Here is an 18541-nt window from a genome sequence, read left to right as displayed (position 1 = left end):
AAATGTCAGCCAGCGGCAGCCCTTCTGCTGTTTGGCAGAAGGACAAACCTTCCCCTGAAATCTGAGTGCTCCAATTTACCTACTTGCCAGTGTACATTTCCAGTAAATACAGAGAACCATAGAAAGTTTACAGCACAGGAAGATGCCGCTTGGTACATCGTGTCTGCGCCGGTTGAAAAATGAGCCACCCAGCCTAATCCCACTTTCCAGCATTTATAGAATCATAGGAAGACCTGGACCTGGACATAGACCAGGGCCATAGACCTGGACAAATGATCTGTGAGATATGAGTTCAAATCCCACTATAGCAACCGAGGAATTTAAATTCAGTTAATAAATAAATCTGGAATAAAAAGACCAGATCGGTAATGGCAACCATGAAACTGTCAGATTGCCGCAAAAGCTCCATCTGGTACCTTAAAGTCCTTTAGGAAAGGAAATATTCTCTCTGTACTCAGTTTGGCCTATATATGACTCCAGACCCACAGCAGTGGGGTTGACCCTTAACTGCCCTCTGAAATGACCCAATATTACCCTCCTTTTGCTTCAAGGGGGTATGAAGCCAAGGTTACAACCAATCCTGCTGGTTTCCTGATGGGTGGCTTGGGACAAAATCGCCCCTCTCCCACATTCGTTTTCAGATTTTGTTTCAGAAGCTCCAAAATGTAACCCAGGTCAATTCGTAAAAAGAAAAACATTAAGTGAAGGAGTGGGTTAAGACAACATGGACAACGGATTCCCTGGGACTGAAATAGGCTCATTAATAGTTCCATTGCTACTCAAGCCAGAAATAAGAAAAACACATGGAAAGCATCCCAGCATGAGTGGCAGGTGAAATACATTGAGTCCACTAAGATCAAAGGAGTTAGCTCTCTAAGGTTATAAAAATGTCAACTAGCAGCCCCATGCTAGGAGCTGTTAGTTGGGTGTCAATTATAACAGCAATCTATCATGAACCAGCAATACTGCCAGTCTCAGAACCACATCTGACAGCAATGCTGGAACACTGGAGAGGACTTCCAGACAGCAACAGTTGCAGGTCAACCATCAGAGGTTTGGGTCAAAGAAAATTTGAGTTTATCATAAAGGGTGGTAGGTAGAACTAGCTCTCCAGGTGTCAGTTAAAGCCCCGGGCCCTGTACTGTGCAAGAAATAGACGCATGGAGAGGCATCACTGCCTCGCTACAGATAACCCAGTACAGCTGGGCAGCCAAAGTAATTGCTATTTATGGGCAAGACAAGAGGTTCAGCACGAAATCCAGTCAATGGAGAATTTGTTATTTAAGTTTATTATTTGAGTGCAGGCTTTGGGCAGGAGACTTGACATCCAGAACAGTAAATAGAAACTTTTTACATTGTCTGAGGAAAAGTAATGACCTGTGCTTCAAGCTTGCAAAACATGAATACCAACAGCTTTTCTCTGTACATTACATGGTAATTTGGCACGATGTTCGGGTGCAGATTAAGTAGGTGACAAAATGACAAACTGATTCAAAGTTAAAAGCACTGAAAGGAACAAACCTATTCATCATCGGAGTCTCCGAAGTGGAGCAATCTCTTTTTCTCTGGGAAGCAAGTTTAAGTAGAATAGCTTGGAGTTTGTACACTTGACGTTTAGTTCCGAGGAGTTGTAGGGCTGGATTCCGCTCCTCAGGCACAGGAAGTCCTGCCTCAGAGAGCTCCCAGCCAATCGGAAGTTCTCCAGCGCTTTGGAGCAGGGTTGTGCGGCATTGAATCAGGATTTGGCTAAGTACTTTGGGGTCTTGCTGGGTGCCAAGCTGGCAAGCCCTAATGACGTGAGGCCGGGGAATGGCGGTGGGGGTGGGGGGGTGGTGGGGGGTGCTGTGGTTTGAGAGGCTATGGGGGGAGGGAAACCAGGGGGTAAGTAAAATAGTGGGGAGGGGCCGCCCCTATGCACTCAGGGAAACCTGCCGGACTGGCCACTTGTTGTGGGCCTCTCCCGCCGTCAATTAAATCCCAGAGGCGGCAAGGCAAGTTCCTTAAGTTGGCATTAATTGTCTGCTTAAGGGCCTCCATTGGCAGGTGGGCCACCCTTGGTATAATTGCAATGGGGACAGGTGTCATCGGTAGGTGTTGGGCAGTACCTGCTGGATTTAATGAGAACCACCACCCACCCACCCCACCTTCAAAACTATTGGCGGGGGAGGGTAAAATCCAGCCTGTTGTCTTTTACGCTATTGTATACTTAATGCAGCTAACCAAGATGTCTCCTATTGTATCCACTTCAATCAAGTAAACAGAAGCTCAAAGCGAGTGGGAATTCCAAACTGATGCAACCTCCAATTGATTGGCTGTGATATTGTGGCGACACCATGGATCCCAGTTTCCATCAGTTCCAAGCAGTAAAATTTGACGGAGTTTACAGCACAGGGCATTTGGCCTAACTGATTCATGCCAGTGTTATTGCTCCACCTCACTTCATCTCAACCTATCAGCAAATCCTTTTATTCCTTTCACCCCACGTATGCTTATCTAACTACCCCTTGAATGCACCTACATTCAGCGATTCAGAAGCAAGTTCCGCATCCTAACCATGCTCCGGTCATTCCCCAGGACTAAAGATCCACAGTTCCTAAGTCCCTGGATGGCGTGGAAGGCTCAAGTTAGTAGTAGTCTCCAGTCACTCCAATTTCTGACCTGCTGGAAGACTTGGTCTTAGCCAAACCATTCAGATAAGTGCTCGGAGGGCTTTTCTGCTCTTTTGCATTCGCCTCTCACCTCTTCTGGTGCCAAAGATCAGTTGGTGGGAATCTAGCCTGGAACCCGCAGTGCACATATTATATATCTATATGTATATATAATATATATATGGACTGGCCAGTACACAAAAATGGGCCAGGATCATGTACCAAAGCAGAACTCCTGCCCCAACAAAAGTAAAGAAATAATAACAAAATAAGAAATGGTATTGTGTTGATGTCTTTCTTGCAGCTTTTTGGACTCTTGACTTAGTTTGAAGACTCTATATCCCCCGAAAGGGTAGAAACTGTTTCAGCAAACTTATCAATCACAGTAGAACATGACTTTTCATTAAGAGAGTGTGCAGAAACAGTATTGAAAAGCATCATCAGGTTTTTTTTTTCCTTAATTGACATATTTATAAAATTTTGCTGTCATTTTATTTTGCATTCTTCAATTCATAACACAATCTTGTCTTTACAGTTCATTACACAACAAGAATAGAAAGCCATTTTCATTAATGAACTGGCAAATTGTCAAGGGATTGTGGGTTCAATTTCCACTTCAGAGAGTTGAGTACAAAATCTAGACTGACACTCCCAGTGCAGTGCCGAGGGAGCACTGCACTGTCGGAGGGACTGTTTTTCAGATGAAACGTTAAAACCGTGGCCCGTCTGCCCTGTCAGATGAACATAAAGGATATCAGAACATAATTTGGTAGAAGAGCAGAGAGGGGTTTTCCTTGTTGTCCCGACCAATATTTACTCCTCAACCAACATCACTAAAAACATAGTATGATAGAAAAGTTACAGTGCAAAAAGAGGCCATTCAGCCCATTGTGTTTGTGCCTGCCAAAAAAGAGTAAAAAGGAAACTAGCCACTCATTTTAATCCCACTTTCTAGCGCCTGGCCTGTAGCCTTGCAGGTTACAGGACTTGAGGTGCAGGTTAAGGTTCCTTTTAAATGAGTTGAGCATTGCAGCCTCAACCACCAACTTGATCAGTGAATTTCAGAAACATACCACCTATTGAGTGAAAAAGTTTCTCCTCATGTTCCCTCTAATCCTTCTATCAATCCCCTTAAATCTTGGCAATTGACCCCTCAGCTAGGGGAAACTGGTCTTTCCTGTCTTCCCTATCTAGGCCCCTCATAATTTTGTATACCTCAATTAGGTCACCCCTCAGCCTCCTCTGTTCTGAGGAAAACAACCCTAGCTTTTACAATCTTTCTTCATAGCTGCAATTTTTAAGCCCTGGCAACATTTTTGTAAATCTCCTCTGTATTGTCTCCAGAGAAATTATGTCCTTCATGTAATGGGATGACCAAAATTGTACACAAAATTCCAGCTGTGGCCTAACCAGCATTTTATACAGTCCCATCATTACATCCCTGATCTTGTATTCAATACCTCGCCCAATAAAGGAAAGCATTCCGTATGCTTTCTTGACCATGTTGTCCACCTGTCCTGCCACCTTCAAGGACTTGTGGACATGCACCCTGAGGCCTCTCACTTCCTCAACTTCTCTTGATAACTTCCCATTTATTCAGTATTCCCTCGCTCTGTTTGCCCTCCCCAAATGCATTACTTCATGCTTTTCCGGATTGAATTCCATTTGTCACTTTTCTGTCAACTCAAACAAACCATTGATATCATTCAGGAGTCGACAGCTATCCCCTTCGCTATCAACTACATGGCCAACTTTTATGTCATCTGTCATCACTTCATGATCATGCCTCCCACATTTAAGTCCAAATCATTAATATATACAACAAACAGCAAGGGCACCAACATTGAGCCCTGTGGAACACCACAGGAAACTGTTCTCCATTCACAAAAACATCCATCAATCATTACCCTTTGTTTCCTGCCACTGAGCCAATTTTGGATCCAGCTCGCCACCTTCCCCTGTATCCCATGGGATCTCACTTTTGTGGCAGACTGTCAAATGCCTTACTAAAACTCATGTAGACAACGTCAACTACACTACCCTTATCAGTCCTCCTCGTTCCTTCCTCAATAAATTCGATTAAGTTAGAAAGACACAGGCTGGGATTTTCCATGCCCGCTGGCATCAGGCGTGTTCAGTGGCGAGAGCAGACAAGATGGCGAGAAGGCCAAAAATCAGTCTCATGATCTCGTGAAACGAGCTTGCGATCATCCACTCCGCTCGCCGATGGTGGGCTGCGTTTCCCACCATCAGTCATTGGGAACCTCATTATAATACATCAGTATATCATTATAAGGCCAGCCCACTGGAACTGACCCTCCCCCCCCCCCCCCCCCACCCCACCCCCCACGCCCCCAACCCCACCCCCTCCGCTGGATTGTTCGCCCATGTCGGTGTGATCGCACGGTGACATGTTTCACAACAGCATATAAAAGGCATGCACTTGGCAGGCTGCACCTTGAGGGGAACTCGGAGGTGAGTACACATTAACATTGCGGAGCGCTCACCTGGGTCACCCCTTGAACTTCCGGGGGAGGGTGGGGGTGGGCACAGGCTGCCCTGTGGTTGAAGGTAGCGCACAAGCAAGGGTGGGCAATGGAAGCACCAGTGACCATTCCTCTGCAGCTGAGACAGTTCAGATGCAGCCACATTGATATGATTGGGGTCGGGCCACGAGCTTCTCTGCCCACTCAAGCAACACAGAGGCATGAAAGTGCTACCAAATGCTCCAGAGCTTTTCACGCCTCAGGCACAGACTCCAAAGCAATGAGCATTTTAGTGGACTGCAGAACAGTTGCACAACTGGGCACATTGTACAATCTCCTTGCTAAAGCTGGCCGTGGAGCAGTCACTGGAGGAGGTGCTCACAGCTCCTTGCAATGTCAGCATCCTGGTTTGGACCAGTCTCCCCCTTGGTTCAAGCTAACAGTGCAGCCTTGCAGTGCGAGTTGGGAGAATGCCTGCGTGCAAAGCTGCCACCAGTTGGTCAGGTGGAATGGGGCAGAGCTGGGTGGGGTTTCAGGCAGCCATGCAGCCCACTAATCTCTGGCCATCCAAGTGGTGGCCAGCACTCTCCGGGATGCATTAGGGGCTTTCAGACTTAACCAAGACAGTTTCTTGGTATACCCATGCTAACCCATGTGTCTATCTCTTTCATCCTGCAGGAGAAGTACATCAGAGTCATGGAGCCTGGTGGCCTAGCTATATGCCTTGAGGCTTACAGAAAGTGAGGACAATGGCGAAGAGAACACCTGTGGCGCCTGGCTGCGCAGAGGGAGGAGTAGCGTTCTCTGGAAGAAGGGGCGGCTGGGGCTCCCGCACATGCCACTGAAGAGCCACAGCGAGCTGTCACTGGTCGGTGCCTAGCTAGATCCAAGGTCTATAGATGCTGCCTTTCATTCCTGAAGATGATCGAGAACCAGTGTCGCCGAATACTGCGCATGTCTAGGGAACTGGTCGGTCTCATCTGCCAGCTACTGCAGGATTTGGTGCTACGGGAACATAGAGGGCAGCCACTGTCGTTGGCCATGAAAGTGACCATGACACTCAACTTCTATGCCAGTTGAGCCCTTTCAGGGATCCACAGGTGACTTCTGTGGGATATCACAAACCTCCACCCACAAATGCACCCACAGTATCACATATGCCGTCTTTGCGAGGGCACACAACTTTGTGCATTTTGCCCGGTACCAAGACAGCCAGGATGCAAGAGTGATTGGATTCACCTAGAACTCAGGGTGCCACTGACTGCACTCACGTGACGCTCAGATCTCCATCGCAACCAGTGGTCAACTATATCAACCACAAGTCATCCCATTCGCTGAATGTGCAGCTGGTGTGCGACCACCAGAAACATATCCTGCAGGTGTGCACACAGTTTCCAGGGAGCATGCATGGCTCCTACATTCTCAGTCGGTCTCTGATCCCTGTAGTTGTGCAATGTCCACAGAAGCTACAGGGATGGCTCCTCAGGGACAAGGGTAGGGATGTGGCTGATGCTCCTCAGGGACAAGGGCTACCCGCAGAGGATGTGGCTGATGACACCCGTGCGGCAGCCTCAGACTGTAACGGAGTGAAGGTATAAGTGAAGGCTCATGCTGCAACTTGCAATTTGGTGGAGCAGACCATTGGGATGCTGAAAATGAGTTTGTGTTCCCTGGAAACCATGTACACACCTGCAGGATACGTTTCTGGTGGTCGCACACCAGTTGCACATTCAGCGAATGGGATCCCTTGCGGTTGACATAGTTGATCACTTGTTGCGATGGAGATCTGAGCGCCACGTGAGTGCAGTCAATGGCACCCCGGTCTGGTGGAGCCCTGCAATACAGTCCACAGAGGGTGTCACACATCATCGGCGCCTGCTGCGGCCTTTACAACCTGGTGCTACAATGGGGAGAGGTGCTGGTTGAGGAGGAAATGAAGGAGCTGGAGGTCTCCTCTGATGAGACAAGGATGAGGGTGTGGAGGTCCTCAAAGGCGACGAAGACAGCGATGAGGCCCTCGCACTAGCCAGATGAGGCAGACATGCTCCGCAGGCCCTCATAGCTCCTAGGTATGTGGAGGATGATGACAACATGTAATAAGCAGACACCATAGATCCTCATTTAGCGTCTATGAATGTTTGACTCCATTGTGGCTTATGGCATGCACATACCCTCTGTAGTAATGCTCCTGTCATGAAAATGCAGTGGAGGCCCTAATAGTTGCTCGACTGCGGGAGGATGATGACAACATGCAGCGAGGACACTCCATAGATCTTCACGTAGCCTATGAGAATGTCTGACTCCTGTCTGGCTGAGGGCAGATCGCTTGCGCTCTGTGATCAGGGTCATATCATGGAGACGCAGCCATGAAATTTTAAAAACATCTGATCCTTTGTCCGCCTTCTGCACCTGATCCCTTCAGGAGCAGAGCATCACTGGTCACAGATGCTGAAGAGATGGGGGTCAGCCCCATCCTAAAGGTGCTGAGAGCACACAGAGAGAATGATGGAACTCTGTGATGCCTACCCACGACATTCCGGCAGCAATGACAAGCACCATCGAGGTGCAGGCATCAGTAATGTGTCGATGGAGTGTGAGGCTGGACCATCACTGTGGTCTGAAGGCTGCACAGAGCACAGGGAAGAGGCCCTGGACCGAGGCATCTGCCTTCATCTTGCACAGAAAGGTTTCACAGCTGAATGACGACAACACTGCTCATCAGAACAAGGAGCCATAAGCAGCGGGACATTCTTGGGAGTTTATTGACAATAGTGAACAGTATGTTCAAGTGATTAACATCCGTGCCCAGGCTGTGCAACTAAATCTTCTTAACCTTCCTTACCCTGCCACTTGGTCTTGGTGCTCCCTGGCCATCCACAGTGGAGGTGGAGGCAGCCTGCTGACTGTGACACCCTGTCTGTGATGACCTTGGTAGGCGTCCTCTGGAGGGCCGAGACCTGGAGGGCCCCGGCCTGTTTTCAAGGTTCTGTTGTGTGGCAGTGGCACCCTCCTCGACCTGTGGAGCTGGAGCTGCTGGGGATTCAGATGGGCCGGACACTCTCGGAGTCGCCTGGATGGATGGCCCTGGGGTACACCTGCTGATCCTCCTCCCTATGGGCACCCGAAGGCCTCAGGCTGACTCCTTGAGGAGAAGGGGTAGCTGAAGTGAGATCGAGCTGCCCCGCACCCCTCTCGCATACGCGCTTTTTAAGGCCAACTAAGGCAACAGTGATGGAGTTGAGCCCGCGCAGCAGTGCAGGAGCGACGTCCTAGACCAAGAGCTCTATGGCAGCTGCCATCCTGCCAGTGTTGACCTCGGTGCATTGGCATGCCGGCGCTGTCACCTCAGCCTGAAGGCACACGGACTCCTCCATCGTGCCTTGCAATCTGAGGAGTGCAGCGACCATCCCTTCCTGATGTCCCCAAGCTTTTCTTTACAGGTCCAGCAACTGAGGCATGTCTGAGTCCAGAGGCTCCTCATCTGACTCTAACTCAGTAAATCGTTGGACCCCAGTAGTCCTCTGGGTGTCAGGCACCTGGGAAGTTCCTGCCGCCACCTGCTTTGGATCAGACAGTACGATGTGCTCACCAGATTGTGATCCCAAGGCTACTCTAAAGCTAGGTCCCACTGAGGTGTGTGTCTCTGCGCTGGTGGAGGGTGTGGGTGAGCGCTGTGATGGGACTTCAAGGAGGGTGCCTTCAGATTCCTCTTCAGAGGTTTCCTCAGGGCATGATTGGAGGCCTTGGGTTGTGGACTCCATCAGCTGTTTCCCAGATGTGCCTGCGGAAACAAGGGCAGGTAATTAGTGCAGGGCAGTGGCCTGTGAAGCAGAACACAGCACTCACAGCATGGTTGTCTGAGGGATGTTGCACTGAAGGACCCTCACTTGGTAGAGCACCGCCGACCTCATCGTCAGCACAGGACCGGTCCAGATCATCACCGGCCAGCTGGATGACTGTGTTTTCAAAGTCCGTGAGGACCTTGATTTCAGGCATTCCTCCATGAGTCTGTGACCTCTTCCTCTTGTTGTGTGCCAGCTTGTCCTGCATGAATAGAGATGGAGAGAGTGTAAGCAGGACGCCTGCCAGGTCAGATGATAAGTATGCCTGGCCTGTGTGTGTGTGATGAATGGTCCCAAGGGCACGGTGGAGCAATGAAGGTGAGTGTGAGAGAGTGAATGGAGATGTCCCTTGAACCAGCAGTGAGTGAAGGCCCTGTGGATGTGTGATGAGTTTGTGAGTGTGTGAGTTGAGAGTGGTGAGTAGAGTGAGTTACCCTGGTTGAACGCAGGAGATCATTCATCCTCTAGCGGCACTGGATGGCTGTCCTCTTTTGAAGGACGATGGTGCTGACCACCGCTGTCACCACCTCCCAGGCCTGGCTGGTCATGCCACTGCCCACCCTGCGGCCAGAGCGGGGGTAAAGGACATCGTGGCGGGCCTCCACGGCATCCAAAAGGCATTCCGGTGACGTGTCATTAAACCTGGGAGCTGCAGTCTTTTTGCCTTTCATGGACATCTTCCTTGCAGTAGTCCTGCGCTGGAAGCACTGAGGTGTGTGTGCGCGGCTGGACTTTAATTATGGTGCCCGGCGTGATGAAGCAGCGAGGTGATGGTGTGGCGGGTGAATGAGAGCCCAGACGCCATGGAAAAGGCGTGTTTCCCGGGAATGCATAATTAATGTGGCGGGTTTGGGACAATACAGCGCGAAAAGTCGCCATTCCTGCCGGTGGGTAAAACATTGTTTTACCCGCCTGATACCACACTTAGTGCAAATCTGGGACGATTGGGTCCACAATCTTCCCCTAACAAAACCATGCTGTCTGTCCTCGATCAACCCGAGCCTTTCTAAATGACAGTTTATCCTTTCTCTCAGAATTGATTCCAATAATTTGCCCACCACTGAAGTTAGGCTGACAGGCCTACAATTTTCTGGCCTATCCCTCGCATCCCTTTTTAAAAAATGGCACAACGTTCGCAGACCTCCAGTCCTCTGATACCTTCCCTGTATCTGGTGAAGATTTGAAAATGATCGTCAGAGCATCTGCTATTTCCTCCCTGGCTTCTTGTAACAGCCTGGGATGCAATCTACCTGGTCCTGGTGACTTATCCACCTTCAAGGATGCCAGTCCTTCTCATACTTCCTCTGCCACCATGCTTATTGTATCTAATATTTCACGCTCCCCCTCTAACTAGAATGTCTGCATCATCCCTCTCCTTAGTGAAGACAGACACAAAGTACTCATTGAGAGACCTGCCCACATCTTCTGCAACTCACAAGTTACCATGTACATCTCCGATAGGCCCTGCCTTTTCCTTAGTTAGTCTCCTACTCTGAATATCCTGGTAAAAAAACTTTTTTTTTTATTTTACCTGCCAAGATTTTGTCATATCCTCTCTTTGCTTTCCTAATTAACTTTTTACTTCACCCCTGTACTTTCTATACTTCTCTAGGCTTTCTACAGTATTAAGTCTTTTGTGATTGTCATGAGCTTTCTTTTCCTGCTTTATCGTACCCTGTATGCTTCTGGATAACAAGGGGGCTCTGAATTTAGCAGTACCGTCCTTTCTCTTTGTGGGGACATGTCGACACTGTGCCCCGAGAATCTCGCTTTTGAATGCCCCGACACTGATTTGACAGTTTTCTCTTCCGTTCGCTGTATTCAGTCCAATCCTGCCAGCTCACCTCTCTGCTTTGTAAAATTTGTCTTAGCCCGTTTTGAACTTTTACTCCTGATCTATTTTGTCCGATCCCATAATGATGCTAAATCTAACTGTATAATGGTCATTATCTCCAAAATGGTCGCACAATTCTACTTCATCTACTTGCCCAGTTCCATTTCCTAATAGCTCACGGTATTGGGGGTAATGTATTAGCATGGATTGAGGATTGATTAACACACAGAAGACAGAGAGTCGGGATCAATGAGTCTTTTTCAGGTTGGAAAGATGTAACTAGTGGAGTCCAAAAAGGATCAGTCCCAGGGCCTCAGTTAATTACTATCTATATTAATGACTTGGAGGAGGGGGCAGAGTGTAATGTATCCAAATTTGCTGATCATACAAAAATAGGTGGGAGGGCATGTTGTGATGAAGACATAAGGAATCTGCAAGGGGATATCGACAGGTTGAGTGAGTGGGCAAAAACTTGGCAGATGGAGTTTAATGTAGGAAAGTGTGAGGTCATGTACTTTGGTAGGAAAAATCAAATGGCAGGCTATTATTTAAATGGAGAGACACTCCAAAACAGTGCAGCACAGAGGGATCTGGGTGTTCTTGTGCATGAAACACAAGAAGTTAACATGCAGGTGCAGCAAGTAATTAAGAAGGCAAATGGAATTTTGGCCTGTATTACAAGGGGGTCAGAATTTAAAAATAGGAAAATCTTGTTACAACTGTACAGGGTGTTGGTGAGGCAGCACCTGGAGTACTGTCTACATATTTAAGAAAGGATATACTGGCATTGGAGGCAGTTCAAAAGAGATTCACGAGGCTGATTCCTGGGATGAAGGTGTTGACTTATCAAGAATGGCTAAACAGGTTAGGCCTTTATTCATTACAGTTTAGAATAATAAGAGGTGATCTTATTGAAATGTACAAGATTCTGAGGGGGCTTGACAGGGTAGATGTTGAGAAGATGTTTCCACTAGTAGGGGGATCTCGAACTAGGGAACGTAGTTACAGAATAAAGGGACGCTCATTTAAAACTGAGATGCGAAGGAATTTCTTCTCTCAGAGGGTAGTGAATGTCTGAATTTCTCTACCTCAGAGAGTTGTAGAGGCTAGATCACTTTAAAGAGGAAGTAGGTAGATTTTTGAAATATTGGGTAGTTGAGGGCTACGAGGAACTAGCAAGAAAGTGGAGTTGAGGCCTGGGGCAGATCAGTCATGATCTTATTGAATGGCAGGGCAGGCTTGAGTGGCAAATGGCCTACTCTTGCTCATATTTCTTATGTAATATTATGTCTAGAATTGTGCTCCCTCTTGTTGGGCTTGTTATGTGCTGGCTGAAAATGTTCTCTTGAATGCAGTTCAAGAATTTTGCGCCCACTATGACCTTCACACTGTTCGTAACCCAATTGATATTCGGGTATTGATATCATGTGCAGTTCTGGTCACCACATTACAGGAAGGACGTAATAGCTCTGGAGAGAGTACAGAGGAGGTTTACAAGAATGTTGCCAGGGTTAGGAATGTGTAGCTACGAGGAGAGATTGGATAGGTTGGGGTTATTTTCCTTAGGACAAAGAAGGCTGAGAGGTGACTTGATTGAGGTGTACAAAATTATGAGTGGAATAGGTAGAGTGGACAGGATAAAATTGTTTCCCTTGGTGGAGAATTCTAGAACCAGGGGACATAGATTCAAGATAAGTGGCAGAAATGTAGGGGGGTCATGAGGAAGAACTTTTTTACGCAGAGGGTAGTGGGTGTCTGGAATTCGCTGCCCAAGTTGGTGATAGAGGCAGAAACTCTAAACTCTTTTAAAAAGTACCTGGATCTGCACCTTAAGTGCTGTAAGCTGCAGAGCTATGGGCCGGGTGCAGAAAGGTAGGATTAGAAAGGGCACCTGGGTGTCCTTGGGCTGGCATGGACAAGATGGGCCGAATGGCCTCCTTCTGTGCTGTAACTTTTCTGTGGTCCTATGGTTCTATGGTAGTTGAAGTCTCGAACTATCATTGCCCTATTGTTTGTGTACTCAGACATTTGGGGGTCTACAGTACACTCCTAGCAGTGTAGCTGCCACTTATTTATTTCTGAGCTCAACCCACATGGCCACATTTAATGCTTCATTTAGTATATCATCCGTCCTCACAGCTGTAATTGATTCTTTAAACAATAATGTTACACCCCAACCATTTTCTATTCCTCTCCCTATCCTGCCTGGAAACTCTATATCCAGGGATGTTGAGCTGCCATTTTTGCCCCTCCTTAAGCCAAGTTTCCATTATAGTGATGATATCATGCTGTCATGTGTCTGTGCCCTCAGCTCATTGGCTTTATTTGCTTTACTCCTTGCATTTACATATTTCCCTTTTAACACTGCCAAATTCCTCTGCTGTACACCTTTTCATCTGTGCTGCTTCTGTCTTTCAAAGTCAATCACTAATTCTCCATCTCTGCTCCAGTTCCCTGCTCTGAATGTGTCCTCAGTTTCCCAGCCCCCTGCCCATCTAGTTTAACCCTCCCCCAACAGCATTAGCAAATCTCCCTGCGAGGATATTCATCCCAGTCCTGTTCAGGTGTAGACCATCTGGCTTGTACAGATCCCACCTTCCCCAGAACCAGTCCCAGTGCCTCAGAAAACTGATGCACTCCCTCCTACACCAGCTTTCCAGCCACGTGTTTAATCACTCAGTTCTCTTATTTCTATACTCACTTGCACGTGGGACCAGGAGTAATCCTGAGATTACTGCTTTAGAGGGTCCTGCTTTTCAATCTCCTTCCTAGCTCCCTGAAATCTGCTTTCAGGGCCTCATCCCATTTCCTGCCTAAGTCACTGGTACCAACATGGGCCACGACCTCTGGCTGATCACCCTCCCCCACCACCCCAGAAGAATGTCCTGCAGCCGCTCTGTGACACCCTTGACCCTGGCATCAGGGAGGCAACATACCATCCTGGAGTCACGTCTACGGCCACAGAAATGGCCACAGTTCCCCTAACTAACTAATCCCCTATCACTACTGCTGTTCCTTTCTTCATCCTCCTCTCCTGTACAGCAGAGCCGCCTGTGGTGCTACAAACCTGGCTCTGACTGCACTCCTCCCAGGAACCATGGATACTAATAGGCTTACTGTGCGTTTCTAGCATGTTCCTCGGAGGAGTGCAGTCAGAGCCAAGCACCACAGGCCCTCATCGCAATTCAAAACAGAAAGCTGATTGATGAGCGAGACCCAAGGGGACTCCTGCACTACCTGCCTGGTTCTCTTGGCCTGCCTGGCGGTAACCTATTCCCTTTCTGCCTCCATGCTCCTGAGCTTCAGTGTGACCACCTCTCTGAACGTGCTATCCACATTATCATTTATTTCATTGCTGCTTGTGGCAGCAAACTGTTCACACAAATTGCCTGCCACGTTACTGATATGGCAATGGTGCCGACACTTCATTGGCTATAAAACACTTTGGGACTTCCTGGGGATGTAAAAGGTGCTATATAAATGCAAGTCATTCCAGGATTTACACTGGAAGTCACTTACGGCTCTCCATCGCTAAAACTGTAATGTTGTGCTCCGCACTTCTCTCCCTGTCCAGCGATTTAGCGATGGTAATGACTCCCGTGGTGGCGTCAATGTTAAAATATCGCTCCAGGTCTGTGTTGCGATCTATAGAATATCTGGATGGAAAGTTAAAAGTGATAGTCTTACATTCCTCAATCATTTCAATTCATTCAAAGAAGCTATCTACCTGCAAGAAAAACATGAAAATGCTGGTAAAACTCAGCAGGTCTGGCAGCATCTGTGGAGAGAAAAACAGAGTTAACGTTTCAAGTCCATATGACTCTTTGTCAGAGCTTCAGAGAAGTAGTAATGTGATGTGGTGGATTTTATGCTGTTTAGGCGAGAGCGGAGCAAGATAGAGGGTCAGGGGTAGGTGGGAGCTAAGGAGAGATTGACAAAGATGTCATGGGCACAAGACAAAGGGAGTGTTAATGGTAGTGGTGAAGAGTAAAGAAAGTGCTGATAGTGGCATAAAGGTAAGCTAGCAGGGGTTGTTAATAGTAGAACAAGGGTCAGTGCTCTGTGAAAACACAATATAAAAACAAGAGACAGGTGGCTCTGTCGGGGGGAGGAATGGGGGCTGGGGAGAAAGCATTTAAAAAATTATTAAATCAATAAAAGACTAAAACAATAAATAAATGCAAATTGGATTTAAAAAAAGGGGTGAGGATGGAGGAGAGATTTCATGGTCTGAAGTTGTTGAACTTAATGTTAAGTCCGGAGGGCTGTAAAGTGCCTAATCGGAAGATGAGATGCTGTTGCTCCAGTTTGCCTTGAGTCTTCATTGAAACATTCCCTGGAAGCCCAAAGCAAACTGGAAGAACTGCACCTCATCTTCCGACTAGGCATTTTACAGCCTTCCGGACTTTACATTGAGTTCAACAACTTCAGATCATGAACTCTCTCCTCCATCTTGACCCCTTTTTAAATCCAAATTTTATTTCAATATTTACAGTTTTAGACTTTTATTGATTTGTTCATTTTTTAAATTATTTTTCCCCCACCTCCCCTCCCTCACAGTGCCACCTGTCACTTGTTTTTATATTGTGCTTCACATAGTGCTGACCCTTGTTCTGCTATTAACACCCTCTGCTATCTTACCTTTATGCCACTATCAGCACCTTCTTTACTCTTTACCACTACCATTAACACTCCCATCGTCTTGTATCCATGACATCTTTGTCAATCTCTCCTTAGCTCCCGCCTATCCCTGACCTTCTTTCTTGCTCCACTCCCTCCCAAACAGTATAAAATCCACCACCACTTCAACTCTGAAGAAGTCAAATGGGCTCAAAACGTTAACTCTGCTTCTCTCTCCACAGATGCTGCCAGGCCTGCTGGGTTTTACTGTTTTTATTTCAGATTTCCAGCATCCGCAGTATTTTAAGCTTTCTATCAGTTTTGTCCACAGAAACAGAACATGTTAGAAACACACAGTAAGTCTAGCAGTATCCATGGGGAGGATGGACAGGTTAGTGTTTTGAGTGTAGATCACATTCGCGTCACTGGTCCATTCTCCAGAGGCACACCCATCCTGCACCAATTGGAAAAGCAGCAAACCTTTTGTTACCCAATTGGATTAATGTTAACTGTTAATCAAACTGCCTCAGTTACCCCATCTCCATTCTTTTCACAATCAATAAGTCGCAATGTTAGTAGAAAATGAAAACAAAACAATTTAATTTTCAATCGGTCTAATAGTTTTTCTCCAGAGTTTTTGTTTGATTCTTTTATGGGATGCAGACTCCGCTGGCTAGGCTGGCATTTATTGCCCATCTCTAGTTGCCCTTGAGAAGGTGGTGGTGAGCTGCCTTCTTGAACCACTGCAGTCCATGTGGTGTAGGAAGGTTGCTGTTAGGAAGGGAGTTCCGGGATTTTGATCTGGCCACAGTGAACAAACGGCAATATAGTTCCAAGTTAGGATGGTGAGTGACTTGGAAGGAAATTTCCAGGTGGTGGTGTTCCCATGTGTCTGCTGCCCTCGTCCTTCTAGATGGTAGAGGTTGTGGGGTTGAAAGGTACTGCCGAAGGAGCCTTGGGGTGTTGCTGCAGTGCATCTTGTAGCTGGTACACACTGCTGCCCCTGCGCGTTGGTGTTGGAAGGAGTGAATGTTTAAGGTGGTGGATGGGGTGCCAATCAAGCGGGCTGCTTTGTCCTGGATGGTGTCAAGCCTCTTGAGTGTTGTTGGAGCTGCACTCATCCAGACAAGTGGAGAGTATTCCATCACACTCCTGACTTGTGCTTTGTAGATGGTGGACAAGCTTTGGGAAGTCAGGAGGCGAGTTACTCGCCGCAGGATTCCTAGTCTCTGACCTGCTCTTGTAGCCACAGTATTTATATGGCTAATCCAGTTCAGTTTCTGGTCAATGGCAACCCCCAGGATGTTAATAGTGGGTGATTCAGCAATGGTAATGCCATTGAATGTCAAGGTGTGACGGTTAGATTCTCTCTTGTTGGGAATGGTTATTTCCTGGCACTTGTGTGGCGTGGATTTACTTTCCACTTGTCAGCCTAAGCCTGGGTTTCATCCAGGTCTTGCTGCATTTGGATATGGACTGCTTCAGTATCTGAGGAGTCATGAATGGTGCTGAACATTGTGTTACCGCAACTGGCCTTTTTTATCTTTATTCTTTCATGGGACGTGGGCGTCATTGGCAAGTCCAGCGTTTGCTGCACATCTCTAATTATCCTTGAACTGAGTGGCTTTCCACACCAGTTCACAGGGCTGTGGGTCTGGAGTCACGTGTGGGCCAGACCAGGTGAGGATGGCAGATTTCCTCCCCAATGGGTTTTCATGACAATCGACAATGGTTTCATTACTGAGACTAGTTTTTCAATTCCGGATTATTAACTGGATTTAAATTCCACCAGCTGCCATGGTGGGATTTGAACCCATGTCCCCAGATAATTAGCCTGGGCCTCTGGATTACTAGTCCAGTGACATCACCATTACGCCACCAAATCAAAACGGTAGGGGGATGCGAACCTGAGCAGGGAGACAGAGGAGGGGGAAACAACGATAGAAACGAAAGACAGAAAAGTAAGAAGCAAAAGTGGAAGGCCGAAAAAACAAGGGCAAGGAACAAATGGGGTCATAGTGCATAATAAAGCTAAGATGACTAACCAGGTTAAAACGGCAAGCCTAAAGGCATTGTACCTTAATGCACGGAGCATTCACAATAAGGTAGATGGAGTAACAACGCAAGTAGATATAAATGGTTATGATATAGTTGCAATTACAGAAACATGGCTGCAGGGTGACCAAGGATGGGAATTGAACATCCATGGGTATTCAAAGTTTAGGAAGGACAGACAACTAGGGAAAGGAGGTGGGGTAACATTGTTAGTAAAGGAGGAAATCAATGCAATAGTGAGGAAGGATATTGGCTTGGAAAATCATGATGTGGAACCTGTTTGGGTGGAGATAAGAAACACCAAGGGGCAGAAAATGTTTGTGGGGGTTGTCTATAAGCCCCAAACAGTAATGGAGATGTAAGGAAAGGCAGTAAGCAGGAAACTAGAGATGCATGCAATAAGGGTACAACTGTAATCATGGGTGACTTTAATCTACATATAGGTTAGACAAACCAAACTAGCAATAATACAGTGGAGGACTATTTCCTGGAGTGTGCATGTTATGGTTTTTTAGATCAATATGTTGAGGAACCAACTAGAGGGCAGGCTATCCTAGACTGGGTATTGTGCAATGAGAAAGGATTAATTAACAATCTTGTTGTGCGGGGTTCCTTGGGGAAGAGTGACCATAAAATGGTCCATTAGGATGGAGATTGAAGAAGTTGAATCCAAAACTAGTGTCCTGAATCTAAATCAAGGGAACTACAAGGGTATGAGGTGCGAGTTGGCAATGATGGATTGGGGAACCTTACTAAAAAGGTTGACAGTGGATAGGCAATGGCTAATATTTAAGGAAGGTATGCATGAATTACAACAATTATTCATTTCTGTCTGGTGCAAAAATTAAAACAGGAAAGGTGGCTCAACCATGGCTTACAGAAGAAATTAGGGGTAGTTTTAGATCCAAAGAGGAGACATATAAAATTGCCAGAAAAAGCAGCAAGCCTGAGGATTGGGAGCAGTTTAGAATTCAGCAAAAAGTGGGCAAAAATATTGATCAAGAAGGGGAAAATGGAGTATGAAAGTAAACTTGCAAGGAACATAAAAACTGATTG

General features: G+C 47.0%; 1 protein-coding gene across 2 annotated transcripts in view; it reads right to left on the bottom strand.

Annotated features, from left to right (window-relative positions):
* Positions 1-18541, bottom strand: part of cdh7a (cadherin 7a) — a 173882-nt gene that overhangs the window by 26278 nt on the left and 129063 nt on the right. For both annotated transcript variants that reach the window (XM_078541099.1, XM_078541100.1), the window contains one exon: positions 14330-14466. In XM_078541099.1, the coding sequence (XP_078397225.1) occupies positions 14330-14466 (137 nt within the window). The remainder of the gene's footprint in view (positions 1-14329; positions 14467-18541) is intronic.

The sequence above is a fragment of the Cetorhinus maximus genome, chromosome 4 (assembly GCF_964194155.1).
Source record: "Cetorhinus maximus chromosome 4, sCetMax3.hap1.1, whole genome shotgun sequence".
In the NCBI taxonomy this organism is placed as follows: Eukaryota; Metazoa; Chordata; class Chondrichthyes; order Lamniformes; family Cetorhinidae; genus Cetorhinus; species Cetorhinus maximus.
Note: the sequence above shows the minus strand (reverse complement) of the source record. Positions and strands in the feature narration are given on the sequence as shown.